The following is a 19,083-nucleotide window of genomic DNA, read 5'->3' on the forward strand; positions in this document are numbered from 1 at the left end:
CACTGGCTGTTGGAGCCCAGTGTTGGTTCCAAAATACTGGGGACCCCTAGTCTTTTTGTCCCCTGTATTTTTGGAAACAGGAGTGGTCGAAGAGCCTGGGGATGGTTTCTTAAATAAGAGGAGACCCCAACACTTTGTTCCCCTGTTGGGGGGGGGGGGTGGGGGGGATCCCACCACAATGCTTTTTAATTGTTTTTTTTTTTTGGGGGGGGGGGGGTTTAATTTACACACTGTTTAGGACAGAAGCCGGTCTATTTCTTTGTAATTATTGGTATTGTTTAGTATTGAAATTGAACACCCTATTACATGGCACCCATTATGACTCTCAAGCCTCACAAGACGACAGCCTCTACTGCTATTATCATTAATGATATTGGCGGTAATTCCAGGCAAATGGTATTGTGCACACACACTGAACATTATCTGTAAATTATCTCATTGGTGATGTCACCCGCCGCACGCAGCAATGATGGTGTGCGGGGAGGGGGGGGGGTGTACTGTTAAGGATGTGCAGGTGCATGCATCATTAATAATATTGAGCATACACGCTAGAGATCACTCAGAAGGCCCGAAATGTGTCATGTATTTTAAAAAACAACAACTATCCAGTGTGTACAATATGGGGCTTTAGAAGGAGAGTGTTTATTACTTGGCACCACTTATAAGTTTCTGCTTAGCTCACATCTATTTATAGTGAGATTTTATCCAAGGAAATATCTCTCACTCTATATGGTGAAAGCTTACAAATTCACAAATGGAATCTACATTCTTTATAATGTTACAGCACAGAACACAGTAGTAATGTTTGAGAACTTCCATTAGAACGCAGATGCATCATTTATGGTCCTCCAGAACAGCTTCACTCTAAATATTGACGACCTGGTTCATGATAAGTAAAGCAAAAAAAAAAAAACAAAAAAAAAAAACCCAGTAATGTATCTTGAACAAACCATGTATCGCAATATAAGTGAAGCAAATACATTTGGATTTTTTCTGTGCATCATAAACACTGGCTGCTTCTGCATGTAGCCCTGAAATGTTAAGCCCAGTACACTTTGTGCTGTGCTAAGCAGATCGCTATAAACACACACACACACACACACACACACACACACATGCTATGTGCCAGAGAGGTTTGCTGAGCGATCTGTGCTAACCAGTGCTTTTTTTAGTACATGCAGATGATCTATTTAGATCTTGACTTCATGTGCAAAAGATCTGAATGGGTGGTGGCGACGCATGGGACTGCACATCTCCATCGGGCATGCCGCGATGTGTGCTTCATTTCTAAGCAATCTAGACAGATCACTTCGAAAATAAGGAAAATGACCCTGTGTGTACAGTATGCCCCCTTAAGCAGCTTTATTTTTAGATTGAAATTTAGATTTCAGTTTGAACACACCTAACCGAAATCTTGTTTTTTTTTGCTTTACTTACAAACATGAATCAGACCCAGAGTTACCAGATGAAAAAATTAAATTATTTATCACAGACCCTTATATTAAGAAATAAGCAGTAAAGGGGAAACCCCATACTATTACCATAAAGTGGGAATTATTTGCGGTAGCAATATGACTACCCATCACTGAAATAGAGTGGCCCATCAACTACGTGGTGTAATAACTTGCAAACTTATTTTAATGGAAAATAAAAATTGTGGCATAGTTGAATGTAAATTGTGTAGTGTCATTTTTTTTAAAAAAAAACAGCACACAAAAAATGCCACATTTAGGGCACATCGACTACGTAATAGCGAATACAGTAAGTGCCAGTATCTCACAAGACTGCATAAACATCCATATGCTTTTCACACGAGACACACTGCAAACTGCCACCAGTACACACTATGCATTAACCCCTGACAGTATGACCTGTTATATTACACCCCTCGCCATTATTATATCCAACTTTATAAAATGTTCTCTTACTGGGCAGGATATATTAATATACATCGCCGCCCGGCCGCCGCGATGCTAGCGCATATGTATTTACATATGCGTCTGGCATCGCACTGCGGTGACGGAGGCCCACTGCGATACCTGTAATGTGGTGTGTGGGGGGGGGGGGTCTCCGTCATCTCCCTTCCGCATGCCTCTCCCCTCATGCCGGGGACACCTAAGCAGGCTGTCCCCAACACCTCCTCCTTCTTTCCCCTGCAGCCGGAAGGACGTCCGGCTGCCTTTCTAGGGGGTGGAGGGGTTTACCTTGTGGGTCCAGGAGGACCTGGACCATGTAAGCCAGAGGGAGGAGGAGAGGGGGGGGGGTCGGCGGAGGCGGCGAGTTTGTATCTGGCGGCGATAGAAGCCCATAAGCTTCTATACCCGGCCACCGCGTCACTGCATAACAGGGTACCGCCAACTGCTATGCAGTGACGTGGCGGCCGGGTTTGCATACATTAGAAAATGCGTTAAAAACCAGAAAATGGGGGTTTTACCACATTTTCAGCTTAGTACATCCCGCCCACTGAGTAAGTTAGTTATAAATAACCAGGGCTTAAAGTGGTCATGCAGAGGTGGGGAACTTATTTCTCTATTCCCCCTCCTTCCCCTATTAGGCAGAGACAGGGCTAGTGGTAGGGTTTTTGGCATCCCCTGCAAACTGGAAAGCTTTTCTGCAAGAATTACTGGGTAAATGTGGAGGTTAAAATGTTGCACCTCACCATTACAGGTGGTGGAACCCAGTTCCACCCCATCCCCCCTCACTTTAACCTCTGTAAATATCTAAAGGGAAGGGAAGCCATAAACTGTGGAAAGGATTACATTAGGTTTGACATTTTCTTCAGCCAAGAAGTCCTAATGACCAGGTTTTTATAGATGGAAATAGTAAAGTTAACATGTATAATTAAGGCAAGCAACTTGCATTTTTATAGCAGGATATAACAATCCTGCTGTCAACCTTTACCTAGCCAAAAATATTTGTACAGAGGAAAATTTGTCATTTGGTTCTCCCAATCAAAGGGAACGGTTAGGTTAATCAGACTGCAGCTTTCTGTACAACTACAAGGTGATCATACTTCCTCAACACTTCTGTGAAGATGAGAAATATACCCAATGACATTTTTCTGCCTCCTCTGAGAGAGTCCAGGAGGGAACAAAACCTCTTTAATGGGTGGGGGCATGTTACACTGTTCTCGTCATTGTAGTCCCATATCCATTATTTAACGTTGCTATTCTCTGCATTTTACAGTATTAGATTGTGCCCGGATTATTCATACTCCTGGCCACCTGATTAAATAGCGTTAATTATAATTAAATAGGTCTCTAAAACTACAAGTAATGGAAAACAGGTATTGCTTGGTTTACAAAACTACTATATAATATATACAAGTGTATCATATTTTCAAATTTTTCCCCAGAGATGGAAAATGCATGTCGGTACTTATGTATTATCTGGGCTCCCATGTTAAATGCACCCCATTTTTTCATACCCCTACTATCCAACTACGCATGGAGTTGATTTTATATAGTGTGGCGAGCGCAGCGAGCCACCGTGCCCGAAGCGTGGTGAGCACAGCGAGCTCCGCGAGGGGACACGGTCTCATAAGTAAAACGGGAGTCCAGATATTACATAAGTACCTGCATTTGTAAGGGCTTACTGTGCAGTAATGCAGACAGTCAGCCAGATGCACTAAGCTTCAAAAGTGTGGCTCCCCCCTCCCTCCCTTAACCGGCGCTGCTGCTGCTGCTGAGCCGAGCTCTCCTCCTCACTGCACCCGGAAGAGGCTCATAGTGCAGGGAGGAGGTAATCACAGGTCCAGGCAGCACAGCTCTGTGCTGCCCGAACACAGGTGAGGTGAGGGGGGGGGGGGGTGTCTGTGCGGGGCGGCAGTGGGTCGCGGTAGAAGCCCATAGGCTTCTATGGGGCATCGCAAGATTTTTCTGGCGATAATTTTCACCATTTATTCTTTAGAACTCTCATAGTATACAGCAAGAATAATAAGAGTAACAAGGTTCATGAATATTGCACCTGACAATGATTATTTTAATTTAAGCATCAGATGATACAATTAACCAGAGTATTATATTCGTTGCATTAAAAAAAAAAATTAATGGATGTAAATTCTATTTTTATATCTTGTAGGCCTCATATAGCAAATTTGTATATTATGTTGGCTTTATTTTATTGCAACAAAAAAAAGCAAATATTTGTATAATAAATCACTGAGAATTTACATACAAATTAGGAACAAAGTATTTATCGTACATAACAAACAAGCAACACTGCATCATTACCATAAAAGAATGCTAATATGGCTTATGCAGGTCAATTCAAGAAACCATTTTTCTGCTTAAGCATGCAGTGAAAAGAAAGCACGTTAAGTATTATTATCCACATTTTGCATATTTTATTGCTTCGTACTAGTTACAGCATAATAATTATTTCAGTTTACAAATAGATTTGGGGCCTGATTCATTTACCCAAGTGCTGCCGTAGGCTGTGTCTATGTAATGGATTCCTCATGTTTATCAGATCCTGTGCCCTACACTATATGCTATTTTATAGAGAACTAAAAGTTGTACCACTGCTTGAGGCATATTCCCAGATCTACAACATGCTTCAAAGTTACCAAGTCAGAATAATTACTGAATATATGGATGGGTGATACACACTTACAGACTATCTATCTGGCAGTAGGCACAAGTAAGGACATGGAATCATCCTGAGTGGGCGTGCAGGGGCGTGTATGCTCAATCAGGTCATCAAGCCACCCCATCCCTTCAATGATGACATTGTAAAGCGTGTTGGGGGGGGGGGGGGGGGGGGTGTGCACTTTGACAGACGCTGTAGGGTTAACAGATGTATAACCCAGTTCTTGGGGCCCAGGTGAGCCAGGAGCAGTCATGACCGCTAGATGTTGTTTCATTTTATGAGGAACATGCTCTAATATTCAGACTGCCTTTTAATTTATCAGAAACCAAAATAGTGTGATATAGTGGTAACCTCAGTTAAAATACCTCCAACTGTATTAGTCACACCATAGAGAGTGGTCAACCATGCATAACATACTGTGTACCCTGTATCATTTCCATAGAACTGACTGATAGCTTAATTACATCTCCTACTTCATAAAAATGTTCATGCAAAGAACTTCAGCAAATCCCAGGCACTCCAGCTATTGCGAAACTAAAAGTCCCAGCATGCTGTGCAACAGTTTTAGCATTTTAGCACCCCCTAATAGCAAAACTGTGGCAAAGCATGCTGGGACTTGTAGTTTCACAACAGCTAGAGAGCCACAGGTTACCTATGCCTGGAATATTACAAACGTATCTGTACACTATAATTCCAAGTGTGGTGTTAATTTCCCTACAACAAAGTATAAATATAAACCCATTATGGGAATATATCTGGATTGCCCAATAAGGACTGAAAATAATGAAATGCCATAAAAACCACTACAAGAAAGAAAAAAGAACATTATATTGTCAAAAAACACATTTGCAAAGCATTTCAGCAAACACAACAAAGACCATGCAGTGACTGAATCAAATTACCTACAGTATGCTTGATATCACTCTGTTTTCCTTAATGTCTGTGCCAGTGGCGGAACTACTGTAAGGCAGCCCCAGCAGCCACTTGGGGGAGCAAGCAGCAGCAGGGTCTGTGTGGGCGCCGGCACCCTTTTGACGCTCAGACATGCTGCTGTCTGCCCACTGACTGAGCACTAGAGGCGAGTCAGCATTAGCGCGGGTGGGGCCATGGCAGAGATGACAAATTCCCCCACTTATTCAATTGACTGTACACAGAGCCGGCTATTGGCTACTGTGTACAGGATGGGCGTGCTAGGACGGCTTGGGATGCATCAGTGTATGCTGGTCTCTCTTCCTCTCTCCTTCTTCAGCTTCTCCTTTATGCATGTGACGTCATCACATCACACGCTGGGGAAACATGCTGAAGAGGAGCCTGGAGGAGGGGGGGGGGGGTTCGCCACACACTTTTTGGCAGGGGGGTGCAAAATTTATAGTTCCGCTACTGGTCTGTTTGCTAAGTACAAAAGTCTAGTGACTCCAGAGAGTGACGACGCATGATCTCCTGCTGGGCTACACTTTGTATATGTGCACATTGTGAAGATAGTAGAAGCCCTGTTATGTAGTAGAGATGACTTATTACAGGACATTTACAATATACTCCTGTCGTCAACAGTGTGAACAGTGATGCCAATTGGCAAACACAAGTCAGGAGTGTGCACCGCATGTACTTGGTTCATCTAAGGACATTTTCTAAGACACTAACAAAGTAGCCAAGTATGAGTTCATGTAATGTTCCAGTCATTAATAGAAAGCTAACTGTTTTAGTTAAAATGGTGATTACAAAACAACAAAGTATCTTTCATCTGGTTACATTCGGTCTAGGTTTAACGTTGTCCAGCTTCTTCAATTGCATCTTCTTGTTACATTTATAGTATATTAATATATAACATTGTATTGCATATTACATCATCTCATCAACTATCGCATACATTTGTGTTTCTTTTACTAAATAATAAATACCATTGTTCAGACATCGCATCCAAATGGGATTATTGAAAAGTAAAGGTGGTTATACGGTTAGGTTTGAATTTGCCAAAGTGGCTTAATAAGAGGCTGAACAGGAGTGCTGCTAATGAATTCACCTCTCATCAAACGAGGTCACTATTTGAATAATAGAACTTAGGTTAGGCCCAGTGATGTTATTATGGGTCAGTTCAGGAGTCTGATCAGCCACAATCTTTTCTATATGCACATGCACCTGGTTTGCATCTAACATGCACCCTGATGTTATTCCTACAGAGTTGCAGTACAAATGTAGATGCATAGCAGTAGAAAGGTAAGCACTCCTGGATGGTAACCGGGACCGGCTAATAAGATGCTCTGAGACTGCATTTTATAGAGTGCCAAGTGTGTAGATAAAAGCAGTTGTATACAAGGATGTACAACTGCTGGCATAGGTGACCATTTTCAGATGGAGAACATGCACCTACTATAGGCCTGCTGCACATTTCCATAGGTAGTGTAAAGATGCACCAGATGGTAATGTGGCATCAATGGACACACAAGATGTACACCAGGGAAGGAAAAAAATGAAATAATTTAAACTCCTTCCATTTGTCTAAGAAGGGAAGTCCGATTTCTATGTATGTGTCACCAAAGTGATCCTTTACTTACACATTCTCAAGATCAACAGTTATAAATAAATAAACCAAAAACATATATAATGCTGATCCCGGCGCTGAGCTGCAATGGTCCTACAGTATGTTTAAATCACATATATAAAATATAGCATACACATCAGAGGGTGTTTACATGGTTTGTACCAACTAGGGAGGCCAATCCCGGGATCGGGATCGGCGGGATCCCGGGATTTAGGCCTAAAATCGTCAGGATTTGAATCCCGGGATTGAAGGTTTCAATCCCGGGATTTCGGGATTAGTATCCCAGTGCTAAATGTACTTTTTTTTCAAAGCTGGGCAGCGCTGAGCACTTTAGAATGGCTCAGATGCTGCCCGGCTGTCTGCTCCGTACCCCCCCCGGTGGCCGATTGGTCCGCTCTCCGCTGTGTGCAGGTGCTTTGTGATGACAGGCATGAAGGCGCCCAGGCTGCGCAGCGTGACCCCTGACATCATGCCACGCTGCGCAGCCCGTCCACCGCCATGCCTGTCAGTGCACTAAATTCAGCACAAGCACACAATCGCTCAGCCGCCCACCCGCCCCGCCGCTGGATGGATGGAGGAACATCGCTCCTGCTGCTGCCTGTCACCACTACCTCTGTAAGTGACAGCGCAGGGCAGGGGGATGGGGAAGAGTGGCGGGCGGGCAGGCGGGGCGAAGTAAGAGGGCATTAATATTGATATTTGGGGGGCGGGTCATTTTTTTTTTTTTTATTAGGGAGGCCAATCCCGGGATTCCCGGGATTGAGCATTTTTCAATCCCGAATCCCGGGATTGAAAAAATGCCCCGGGATTGGCCTCCCTAGTACCAACTGACCAAATCCGTTGTGTAGTGCAATGTTATTTTCCTAACACATATCAAACAAGACTGCAGTTTACATGCTTTGGTAACCATTGCTTCCACATGCCTTTGGGGGAAAGGCGGATCACTTGCAGGGAATACGAGTTAATAGCTCATTCGGTATCCAGAGACAGCGCTATACTGCCAATGTCGCCATCCGCAGATGCTTGGGAGTTAGAGGAAACTGGAACAAAAAACATTCCACCACCATGTATATTTACATACTTTTCTTGGCATTAATATGCTAATTAAATAATACTTGCCAATCCTTCCACAATGCCAGGGGGTCACCACACACTGCAGCAAGCAATGTTGGCAGCTGTGATTATTAACCTGCAGGTGCCCATGTTACTCAATTACTCTCTAATATAAGAAAATAAGCTGCCAGCAGCCTCCTTAACCAACCAAACCCCCCCCCCACACGCACATGCACACATGCACACACACACACCGAGACACAATGCCATGTGTCACCTCCTCCTAAGACTCATTTTTGCCAGCTGTGACTATTACCCTTCTGGTGCCCATGTTAATCCATAACTGCTCTTAGTACTACAATTGGGTAGAACTAGACACACCTTTGGGTGGAGCATGATACCCCCTCAATAACGCAGCACATTCTACTACCAACTATAATCAACCTCGCCAGCATGCTTAAAGCATAGATTAGGATATGAGTGGGTAAAGGGACAACATTTACGGTACTTGTGTAATATCTGGGCGCCCGATTTTTCATTGTATTACATCGCATCGCATGCAATATAGTGGCATACAATTCATGCGATGCGATTTTTCATTGTAAAGACCCAATTTTTAATTGTATAGTCACCCATGGGTGATTTCATACCCCCACTATCCAACTACGTATGGAGTTGATTTTATGTAGTGTGGCGAGCCCGAAGCGTGGCAAGCCCTGCGAGGGAACGCAGAATACATGTAAATTAATCCGTGTCCCCTCGCCATGCTTCGGGCTCGATGGCTCGCTGCGCTCGCCACACTATATAATGTCTACTCCATGCTTAGTTGGATAGTGGGGATATGAAATCACCCATGGGTGACTATACAATTAAAAATCGGGTCTTTACAATGAAAAATCGCATCGCATGCCTTAAGTAGTGGCATGAGATGAGAAAATCGAGATAATACACAAGTACCAACATTTACCAATTATCTTAAAATAAGGCTATGGAGCTTAAAGAAATTTATAACAGACAAATGAAACACTATCCACCAATAAGCATGCTGATTGGCATATATGTATGTATGTGTTCCAGCTACAGTGATAATTTTCAGGTGGAATGCATATAAGCTCCCGCTAGATTGACGGTATTTTGGGGATGCATGAACATACAAACGTAATTATCCATCACACAATGATCATGAAAACAATGAGCTATAAACAAGGACTTAAACAAACAGTGCTGTAAACAACTGCAAACTAGGGATTTCAAGATTATCAATGTTAATCATAATGTAATAGAACAAATTATTTTGGCATAAAAGCTACTGAAAAGCTGTTAGGAGACTGCAGAACTGGTCTTATATCTTGAAGTGCTATTCAAAGTATCACATTACCCAAATGTGCCTTCATGCCTTGGTCTTTTGTTATGGTGATTGCAGACTCATCATCATAAAGTGTCACAGACCATAACTTGTCTCACGCTAACAGCCGAATCACTTTCATATGGTAATAGAACTGGTCACTCTTCAGTGGTGTCAGGATGAGCAAACTGTACTACTATAAGGATCAGCACAAAGACACTGCAGACAATAGGCCACTAATCTAAAAGGACAAAAGCGTAGACAACATGTACAGAAGAAGGGTTGTGCAAACCAACTTGCAGGATCACTAAATCCAGCCAGGATTCCAAGTAACTGATCCACTTTTCTTTTTCTACAAACATTTCTCATTATATTTGATGTTAATAATTCATACGGACAACAGAATAATATTGTTTAGCTCAAAGATTTCTATTGTGTAAGTTGTATTGGGTATTAGAGTCAGTATCATAATATTACAACAGTAACTTTCCACAACAACCATAATATTACAACAGTAACTTTCCACAACAACCATAATATTACAACAGTAACTTTCCACAACAACCATAATATTACAACAGTAACTTTCCACAACAACCATAATATTACAACAGTAACTTTCCACAACAACCACTATATTTTTTAAATGGGACATCTAACCAGTGACGTGCGGTGAGATCATTGCCTGGGGAGCCCCTGTCATTGCGGCACCAGTATAAGTGCCGCTTCCCCATTCATTTTCAATGGGCTTTTACAGCCCATTGCTGCACCCTGCCTCCTGCCCACCCCCCTGCCCGGAGTTTTAATGATAACAGCGAGAGGCACCTCTCCAGCTGCCTCCCACCCTCACATGCAGCAGTGTAAGAGGGTGGGAGGCAGCGGGAGAGGTAGAAATGATGAAAATAATAAAAGATATATAAATATCTTTTTTTTATTATTTTCATCATTAGGACAGGGGAGGCTCTGCATCTAACCCATAATCCTACCCCAGCCATTGGTTTTAAACACTCATACATCTCTTAAACCCCATACACACTACACAATAATAAAAAAAAATCTCTCAGAATTAGTCAAGGTGCTATGAAATGGGATTGACAAATGTAGATGGATGACTCTCAGAAATGGTTGCACTACTGTTTTACTACAGCTACATTTTTACTGAAGGTAAAATATGTTATCTGGTCATCTACCATAAACCCTGGAGGATACAGAGTCTTGTATTTAAAAGATCATCTGCTGGTTGCGGCAGAAGAAAAGATTACACTAGTCCATGTCCCTCACATAGCAAATTATTGCAGAGGATATAAGCATGTGCTTGATAGAATTATAATAACCAGTCAATTGTCCCCTCAGTAATACACAGCATTTGATATATGTTAAAATGAAATACTTCACTATACTAGAGAAGACAGCTTACTAAAAGGGGATATGTTTCAAACACTGTAAAAAAGATGAAGTGGAGAGAAATATAGTACCAACCAATCAGCTACAGTACTGTCATTACACAGGATGTGTTAGAAAAAGGACATCTCTCTCTCCACGGTTTGATACAAAACCCTCAAATCACCTTTAATTCTTCACTCAAAGAAACACCAGTTTTCCGGAAAATACAAACAATTGTAAATAGAATAGAAGGAGGATTTGGCAGAATATAAAAAGAATTACTTTGTTAAAAAGCTCTTACAGCTTGCATCCACATTGAAACCAGCTGTTCTAGCTCCATCTTGGCTTGGTTAGACAATTCCAGAATACGTTCTCTGTTCTCGTGGCTGGTGTATGCCGAGTCAGTAAAGTCTTCTGTATGCTCCAATATAACTTCTAACATAGTGGAAACATTCTCCTTGGAGAGGAAATACAGGTTATCTCTAAGTCCTTCAACTTTACTCTGCAAAATTAAAAAGGGAAAAAACTCATGTAGAATTTAAAGAACTCCAAGTACACTACATATAGGAACATACATATAGGAAATGTTTCAGGAAAGAAAAAGTTGATAATATTTGATATAAAAGATTTGTTTTGTGAATAAATAATTTTCGCTGCTTATTAGAATACGGCTTTGCAGTGCTATTAAGCTCTATACACACTATAGGATATACAGTAGAGATACAAGATATTGCTCAGAAAGGGCTTCTGAGTTAAATCTTTTACTATATCTTCTAGCATGTACACTCAATATTATTAGCGATGCGTGCTCCTACGCATTGTAAACGACAATTGTGTTCTGCTGAACATGCAGGTCAATTTGGGTATAATGATTGATATGTTCATTGGGTCCAGGGTAGGGTGGCAAATACCGGGATTGGGATCGGCTAGATCCCGGGATTTGACCCTAAAAACACGGGGATTTGTTGCTAATCCCAGGATTCCGGGATTGCCTGCGCATGGACAAATCTAATGCCGGGCAGCGCTGAGAGACCAGCTCAGACGCTGCGTGGCTGATTCTGATCCCGGCACGCTGCCATACATAGCGTGACCTGATGGCAGAGATCACGCTGCGCAGCGCACCTGCAGATCCGCACACAACCGCCCAGCGCCCGACCTCCTCACCTCCGCCCGGCACCCGTCCTCCTCACTGCCGCCCCATGCGATCCGGACACTCCCGCGACCGTGCATCCCGGACACCGCCGAAGGGCCCGGGCCTCCTGGACACCGCCACCCCATGCATCCCAGACACTGCCTCCCTTACACCGCCACCCGGGTACTGTGACAATGGTTTGGGGGGGGACAAAGTTTGTTATGAAATTGACAAACTCAATCTCGGGTATCCTGGCAATCCCAGGATTAGGCATTTTTCAATCCAGATTTCTGGGATTGAAAAAAATGCCCCAGGATGCGCATCCCTTGTCCAGGGTGATGTCAATGAACTATACCTTGTACCGATATCATTCAGTGTATACAAGTCAATATCAGTGACCCACTGCCAATATTATTAACTAGATCAGTGGCAGCCAGGGTCATCTAGTTTGTATGTGGCATTAGAAAGGCAGTCCAAGGAACAACAAACGCTTAATTATTAGCCAAATCTGTATTTAACGGATTAAAAACCAGTCCAACTAAAAGCCTAACATTAATGATTCAATTGTATTAAGGTGTCTACTTAAATCTAAAGGCTGAACAGAAACACGGTGTATAATTTTGCAGAGCATGTCACAGGCTCCATTTTGCCAGTCTGAGATCTCAGAGCAATGATACGCAGCAGCAGGCATCTCTATAGCGCATTCAACCTTCCAGACCTTGACTTGTGACTAAATCTCCTACCTGCTTTGTTGTCATTTTGGTTCTCTGGTAAAACTGTTAAAATGTCTACTAATAGGTTACTACAGATTGAGGTTTCATTAATTAAGTGATTTACTAATACAGGGTTTAAGAGAATTTGGAAGGATAGTGGGCCATCCAAAGTAGTTCCATGTAATAGGTTGTCTGTCACTGCACCTTATATCCACGACCTGAAAGTAATTTGCTGTGCATTAAACAAAGTTTGTGTACATTGAATCATCAGAAAGCAAAGGTGTCACTATTCAGTCAGGCTAAAAATATTCCCTCTATATAGATGATCGGCTATGTCCTGGAAGTACTGAACAGGTGCAGGCAGGCAAATCAGTGTGGGATTACAATGCCCTCACAATACAGTTTTGTTCCCAAACATTCCTCATGTAAATGGAGTAGGGTACTTATACAGGAGTCTCTGGAAGTTCTGAAATAGGGAATTTTTCGAGCCTGACTGAATAGTGACACCTTCGCTTTCTGATGATTCAATATACACAAATTTTATTTAATGCACAGCATTATTTAAAAAAAAAATTACTTTCACGTTGTGGGTATAAGGTGCAGTGACAGAATGTATTACTTTGAACTACAAAAAAAAAATTACTTTCATGTTGTGGGTATAAGGTGCAGTGACAGAATGTATTACTTTGAACTACATTGGATGGCCCACTATCTTTCAGAAGGGGCTGAACATTCTCTTAAACCCTGTATTAGTGAATCAACCCTGACAATGCAGTGAAATACTCCTGAAATGCTTTCGTCCTGGGTATGGTACACAAACATTATTATGTGGATTATGCTGCTTTCCCACTGCAGACCAGTTTAAAGTACTGGTAATCTTAAATGGTATTTAAAACGGTATTAGCATTCCCACTGCAGCAGATTACCGTTTTAAATACCATTTAAGTACCATTCCCATTGCAGTGAACAGTGTAAAATGTAGAGTGCCTAACCCCCCCCCCCAGTGTAAAGAGTGCCTAATCCCTCCCCCCCCACCCCAAGTGTAAAGAGTGCCTAACACCCCCCCCGTACCTGCCCTGTGCCCCCACCTCCCCTCCCCTTGCACTTACCTGCACGGGGATGCAGGGCAGTGGGGAGGCAGCGGGGGTCCATGCAGGGTGCAGGCAGTCCCAGTGCCTGATGAGAACGAATAGTTCTCACTTTGCGCATATGTAATGAGTGCACGTGCATACTAATGAGCCGCTCATTACATATGCGCATATGTAATGAGCGGCTCTTTATTATGCACGTGCACTCATTACACATGCACAAAGTGAGAACTACTAGGTGTCATCAGGCACTGGGACTGCCTGGAGGCTAAATAACGTTTAAGAGGCATTCCCACTGCCTCTTAAACAATATTTTAACGTGTAGGACTCTGCTTTAAAAACGGGTTGAAATACCATTTAGCTTTAAACGGTATTTCAACTCTGGCACTTTCCCACTGCAGCCTTAAACAGTAAATTGCACTGAAAATCTGCAATTTACCATTTTTTAGCTGCAGTGGGAAAGGGGCATTAATCTTCAGCAAGAAAGTTAATATTTACTCACCTTAAATTCTTTGATTCCAGTGTAAATACTGATCGGTGCAATTTCAGCATCCCCATTTGGTCTTGTGTCTGTTACAATTTCAATGACCTGCTCCAATGCCACTCTCATTCTTTGGAAGACGCCCTCTTTGTTATTACGTGCGGACTCACAATCAGGGTGCCTTAGGCAAGTCTGCACAGAAATAAAACACATTTCTAACTATTTTGCGCCATAAACGTGAATTCATTTGATCAGAAAATACATTTAAAAAAAGTTTATTTAGGGGTTGTGATGTTCCTGGGTAATAGTTTCAAAGATCACATTGGTGTAGAGATTGCAGTATGGCTAGGTTTCTTTAGATAGAAGATGAAAAATTATTTCTAATTACTAAACATATACATTTGGAACAAAGCTAAAAAACAGGACTGATAACACACCAGGACTACATGACAATGTTGGGAATTGTGTAAGGTTATTTGTTAATGGTTATTTACATATCTGTAATTCTAAATGAATATGTAAACTTATTGAGTTTTGGTTTTGTGAGACAATGCAATTTATTTGCAGAGAGCAGATGAAAGCCCTTTACTGGTTACCATAGACCGATACAAAACTGAAGCTTACTGGCAATAAAGTTTCAAGCAGATAAATACCCTTTCAAGTACAGGGTATTTACCGAGAGAAAAAGGAAGCTCACGTCCCTTTGAGAGGCTATTCATTTGCTTTAAAGTAATTTCATGCAATAGTTATTTAAAGTTCCTTACACAGTGGGCGATCACTCATTATATCGGCCAGTGTGTACTCACCTGCCGATGGATAATGTCTGCTCCTCGCTCCATCATCTGTGCACGTACAGACAAGGGAGCATATTGCTAAGCGTGTATGCACCTTTAATGATAACTAAAAACTCCAAATAATGGGTCTGATTCGGAGACGCACACAAAAGAACAGAGCAGCATGTATTAGCGGTCACATGTCTGCAAGTTTATTCAAATGTTGCTTCAAATTTGGTATACATCCATGCAGCGGAATGTGCAAGGTCTAAGAGGCCCACTTTACATGGCTCTGCATGCTGTAACACAGCGTGGTGCATTTTTATAAGCTACTATTGGTCGCACCATTGAAAATGACAGCAACACTTTGTCAGGTGCAGTTTTTCCATTGACCACAGCTTCCTACTGTTGTGCCTGTGCTTCTATTGTGCAGTCCCCAACACCCCCATAATATGCCTACTGAACAGACCATTTTTATGTGCACTACTTACCAACCCCAGGAACACCCACCACTTTTATGGCACCTTTCCGATCTTATGAATTGATAACAGCAGCGCCTTTATAGGCATGCATCGGAGGGGTTGGCAGAACATGCTGTCACGTGCAATCACTCAAATGTGTGTAAATCAGAATCAGAAGTATTCTATATAGTGTGTCACCTACTGTAAAGATTAGAACCATTTTTCCTCTACAATGTTATAGTAGAACTTCTAAAACCAAAGAAACATTTGCTCACATGACACTGAAAACATTATTATAACATCCCAATAATGTCTCTGCTGATTTCAGTTGTGTGACCTCTACAGGCATTAAGTGCATTCAATGAAATATACTAAAGTGTGCAGTCTTCATTTTAGATACACAGATCTCAACAAATGTGTTTTATTTAAAACAGTGGTTAATAAGGACCTTATTCAGAGATGGAGGCAATTTGCGTGAAAGTACAAACATAAAACACAAAGGAGGGATCCCATTTTGCCCATGGTCAGAAATTTTAGCTACACCTACTGTAACTCTGCATGGGTAGAAAATTGCACCCCTTCCTCACCCATGCAAGTAACAGCAGGGCCGCTGGCGGGGGCCCTGCTCCGACCTCCCCCTTTCTCCTCTGTCCCAGGTAGCAGCAGCACACACCTCTACAGCATGTGCTGTGCTGACAGAAGGCTCAGCATGAGCGGCTCATTGACAGCGTTAGAGCTCATACAGAGCCTGCTGTCAGCACAGAACATCCTGTAGGTGCGTGCTGCTGCTGAGGGGTGGAATAATAACACCCCCCTCGACTTTAGAGTGTTTTTTCAGCCCCCTCTAAAAATTTTGGGGGCATGGCCTAATCGCGGGAGGTGGCCATGCCCCGCTATTAGGCCATGCCCCCCAAATTTTTCCCGGGCCTGGCATACCTCTCGGCGGCCCTGAGTAAACAATAGCAAGTGTATCAGGAATGCAAGAGGAGGTGAGTTAGGCTTCACTCATAGCATCTTTTTCAAACACAGTAGGAAATATGTTTTCATTTTCAAAACTAAGTGCTCAGTCCATTGTAATGCTGCTATCGGATTGCACCAGCAGTATTTATATGACATGTACATAATTAGGTGCTTCTTATGGCAAATCAGATAAACTCAGCAGCAATCAGCATCATCGCACACAACTCAAATTAAGGCTGGTTAATCTGCAAGACTTCCCCATCCCTTGACCTCCACCTTGGGACATTTCTTTACTTTACTTTGGCTGCCCTCTTCAACCCACAAACCAGCCCACTTGGTACAGGGAGCCATAAGTGGAAAATACAGAAAATATGCCAGAGCAAAAGATGCCCATAGCAAAATGACGAGTATGCACACTGAGAAAAACAAAAGTTGCTTGGCCTAAGTAGAAGGGGGAGTTGAAACTTGTTTACAGCCAACTCTGTCCTATACTAGTTGTATACATTGCATTTATACAGTATAATGTACAAATCTAGTAAATATTAATCTAGTAAGCAAATAAAGTTAGCCTTTAATGCAACCTCTGACTAAGGAGGCAATCCTAACAGCGTCAATGCGAGATCAAGCACGTTACGTTTTTTAGCCACCGAGATCAATCCTTGGACTGAAATCCTTAACATATGTAGACTACACACTAGAAGGGAAATTTTACATTTCCCTGTATATTACAAACACATGTTTATCGGCAAAATAGCAAACTTCTGCATATCATTGTAAACTTTTGATGAAATAATAAATTTGCTTTATTTCACTAAATAATAAGATTTTTGGTTACAAATACAAAAGTCTTACCTTGGAAGCTGTGAGCAACATCATGGTACATTTCTCCAGCACAGCTCTTGCCGCTGCCATCCTTGCTTTTTTCTTCTCGCTCTTTAAGTCCTAGCAAAATTTATTAAAATCGTGATTTTCTGCACTGAGAAGCTTTCAGAATTAAGTAGGTTAAAATGGTGACTGGAATTTAGTTTTGCTACTGCTGCAAATGCACAAATAAGCGATTTCTCACATGCCACCCAAATTTCCACAGATCTCTTTAAAATCTTATTATGGTTCAAAATCCCACACAGATCAAGTCTGGGAGGTTTGCTAATCACTATGCGCCGTGAGCTGGTTCCCACGGCCAGTATAAATACTAATCTATTTTATACAGTACGTACATTTTGACGATCTCCGGTGAGATGAGCAAACTCCACCATTTCATTGCCAAACTGGCTGAATATCTGAACAAATTCTTGAAAACTGCTAACTTTCTCGAGGTGTTCCATAGTTGCAAGCACCTGAGGGAAAATATGAAGCACTTTATTGAGTTTCAAAAAATCCTAATTACAGACTATTCACACTGAAGATGCCTCATTAAGAGACACTGCTATTTTCACTTTTTAATCCATAGCATTGGAACATTTTGCTCACAAAACAGAGGCTAACACTTCTTAAAACACAATGGGGGAAATTTACTAAGAAATACGAATAAGGCCGATGCCAGGAATGAATTCATACGACCGGCATTGGCCCGTATTTTAGGAAAACTACAATTCGTAAATAGGGCAGATTTACTAATCTGTTGTATTTACTGGATTCATATTTTCTGATGTGTAGACGGCCATATTTATGGCTATTTGTATTTGGTGGTTGTATATATGGCCGACAAATACAAATACGAATCAGCAGCCTGCATGGATCAGTCAGAGCTGTGCAGGCTTCCCTGTAAAAAAATAGGAAAAGTATCTAGAACCATGACCAGTTCTTTGAACCCGGGGCTGGTTATAGCCATGGCGAGGGAGGGACGGAGGTGGGGTTGGTACACACCTTTTTTTTTTTTTTACACTGAATCCTGAACAGATCTGACTGATCTGTGCAGACTAAAGCCAAATTCACCTGGAAAATGAGAAAAAAATTTCTAGGCGTATTTTCGGCTCATTATTGGCCCTATATTACAGGCTGGTGGTTAGTCAATTAGTAATCACCATTCGCCAGAATGGTGATTCCTATTCATATTCTATCAATGGAAAATGCATTCATATTTTGAAATACGAATACAAATACGCCTGGAATACTAATGTATAAATCGGCAATAGAAAATTCTAAAAATACGTATTTACGGCTAGAAATGGCTACGAATAGGCGTATTCGTAGCCATTTCTTCTTAGTAAATTTCCCCTAATATATACAAGGTGCATACTAGCATATGCTTTCAAAACAGAGGTTTTTTTTTGGCCGGTTCCAGTTAACAGATCTATAGTAACTAGAGGTACATTCAATAGGACTACCCCAAAAAGTCAACATGCAATAAGACAACAGGGTGAAAAGGTCGACATGAAAAAGGATTGACAACATCAAAATGTCATACAGTATATATAGTGACAGATGATCAATTAGTTTAGTGATATCACTCCGTTGCATAAAAGGGATGGGCAATACTAAGTAAGAGAAAAATACGTTATTTCCCCCCGCACATTGAGGGCCTGATCAGAACTGTTCGCTAGGCTGCATATACTGCGCAGCCTA

At 41.9% G+C, this 19,083-nt stretch overlaps 1 protein-coding gene across 2 annotated transcripts in view; it reads right to left on the reverse strand.

The window, feature by feature from the left end:
- CTNNAL1 (catenin alpha like 1) overlaps nucleotides 1–19,083 on the reverse strand; it is a 214,956-nt gene that overhangs the window by 67,630 nt on the left and 128,243 nt on the right. For both annotated transcript variants that reach the window (XM_083188427.1, XM_083188428.1), the window contains exons 4-7: nucleotides 17,736–17,855; nucleotides 17,371–17,460; nucleotides 14,346–14,516; nucleotides 11,212–11,412 (exon numbers count right to left, since the gene is read on the reverse strand). In XM_083188427.1, coding sequence (XP_083044553.1) covers nucleotides 11,212–11,412; nucleotides 14,346–14,516; nucleotides 17,371–17,460; nucleotides 17,736–17,855 — 582 coding nt within the window. The remainder of the gene's footprint in view (nucleotides 1–11,211; nucleotides 11,413–14,345; nucleotides 14,517–17,370; nucleotides 17,461–17,735; nucleotides 17,856–19,083) is intronic.

The sequence above is a fragment of the Crinia signifera genome, chromosome 5 (assembly GCF_055691185.1).
Source record: "Crinia signifera chromosome 5, ASM5569118v1, whole genome shotgun sequence".
NCBI lineage: Eukaryota > Metazoa > Chordata > Amphibia > Anura > Myobatrachidae > Crinia > Crinia signifera.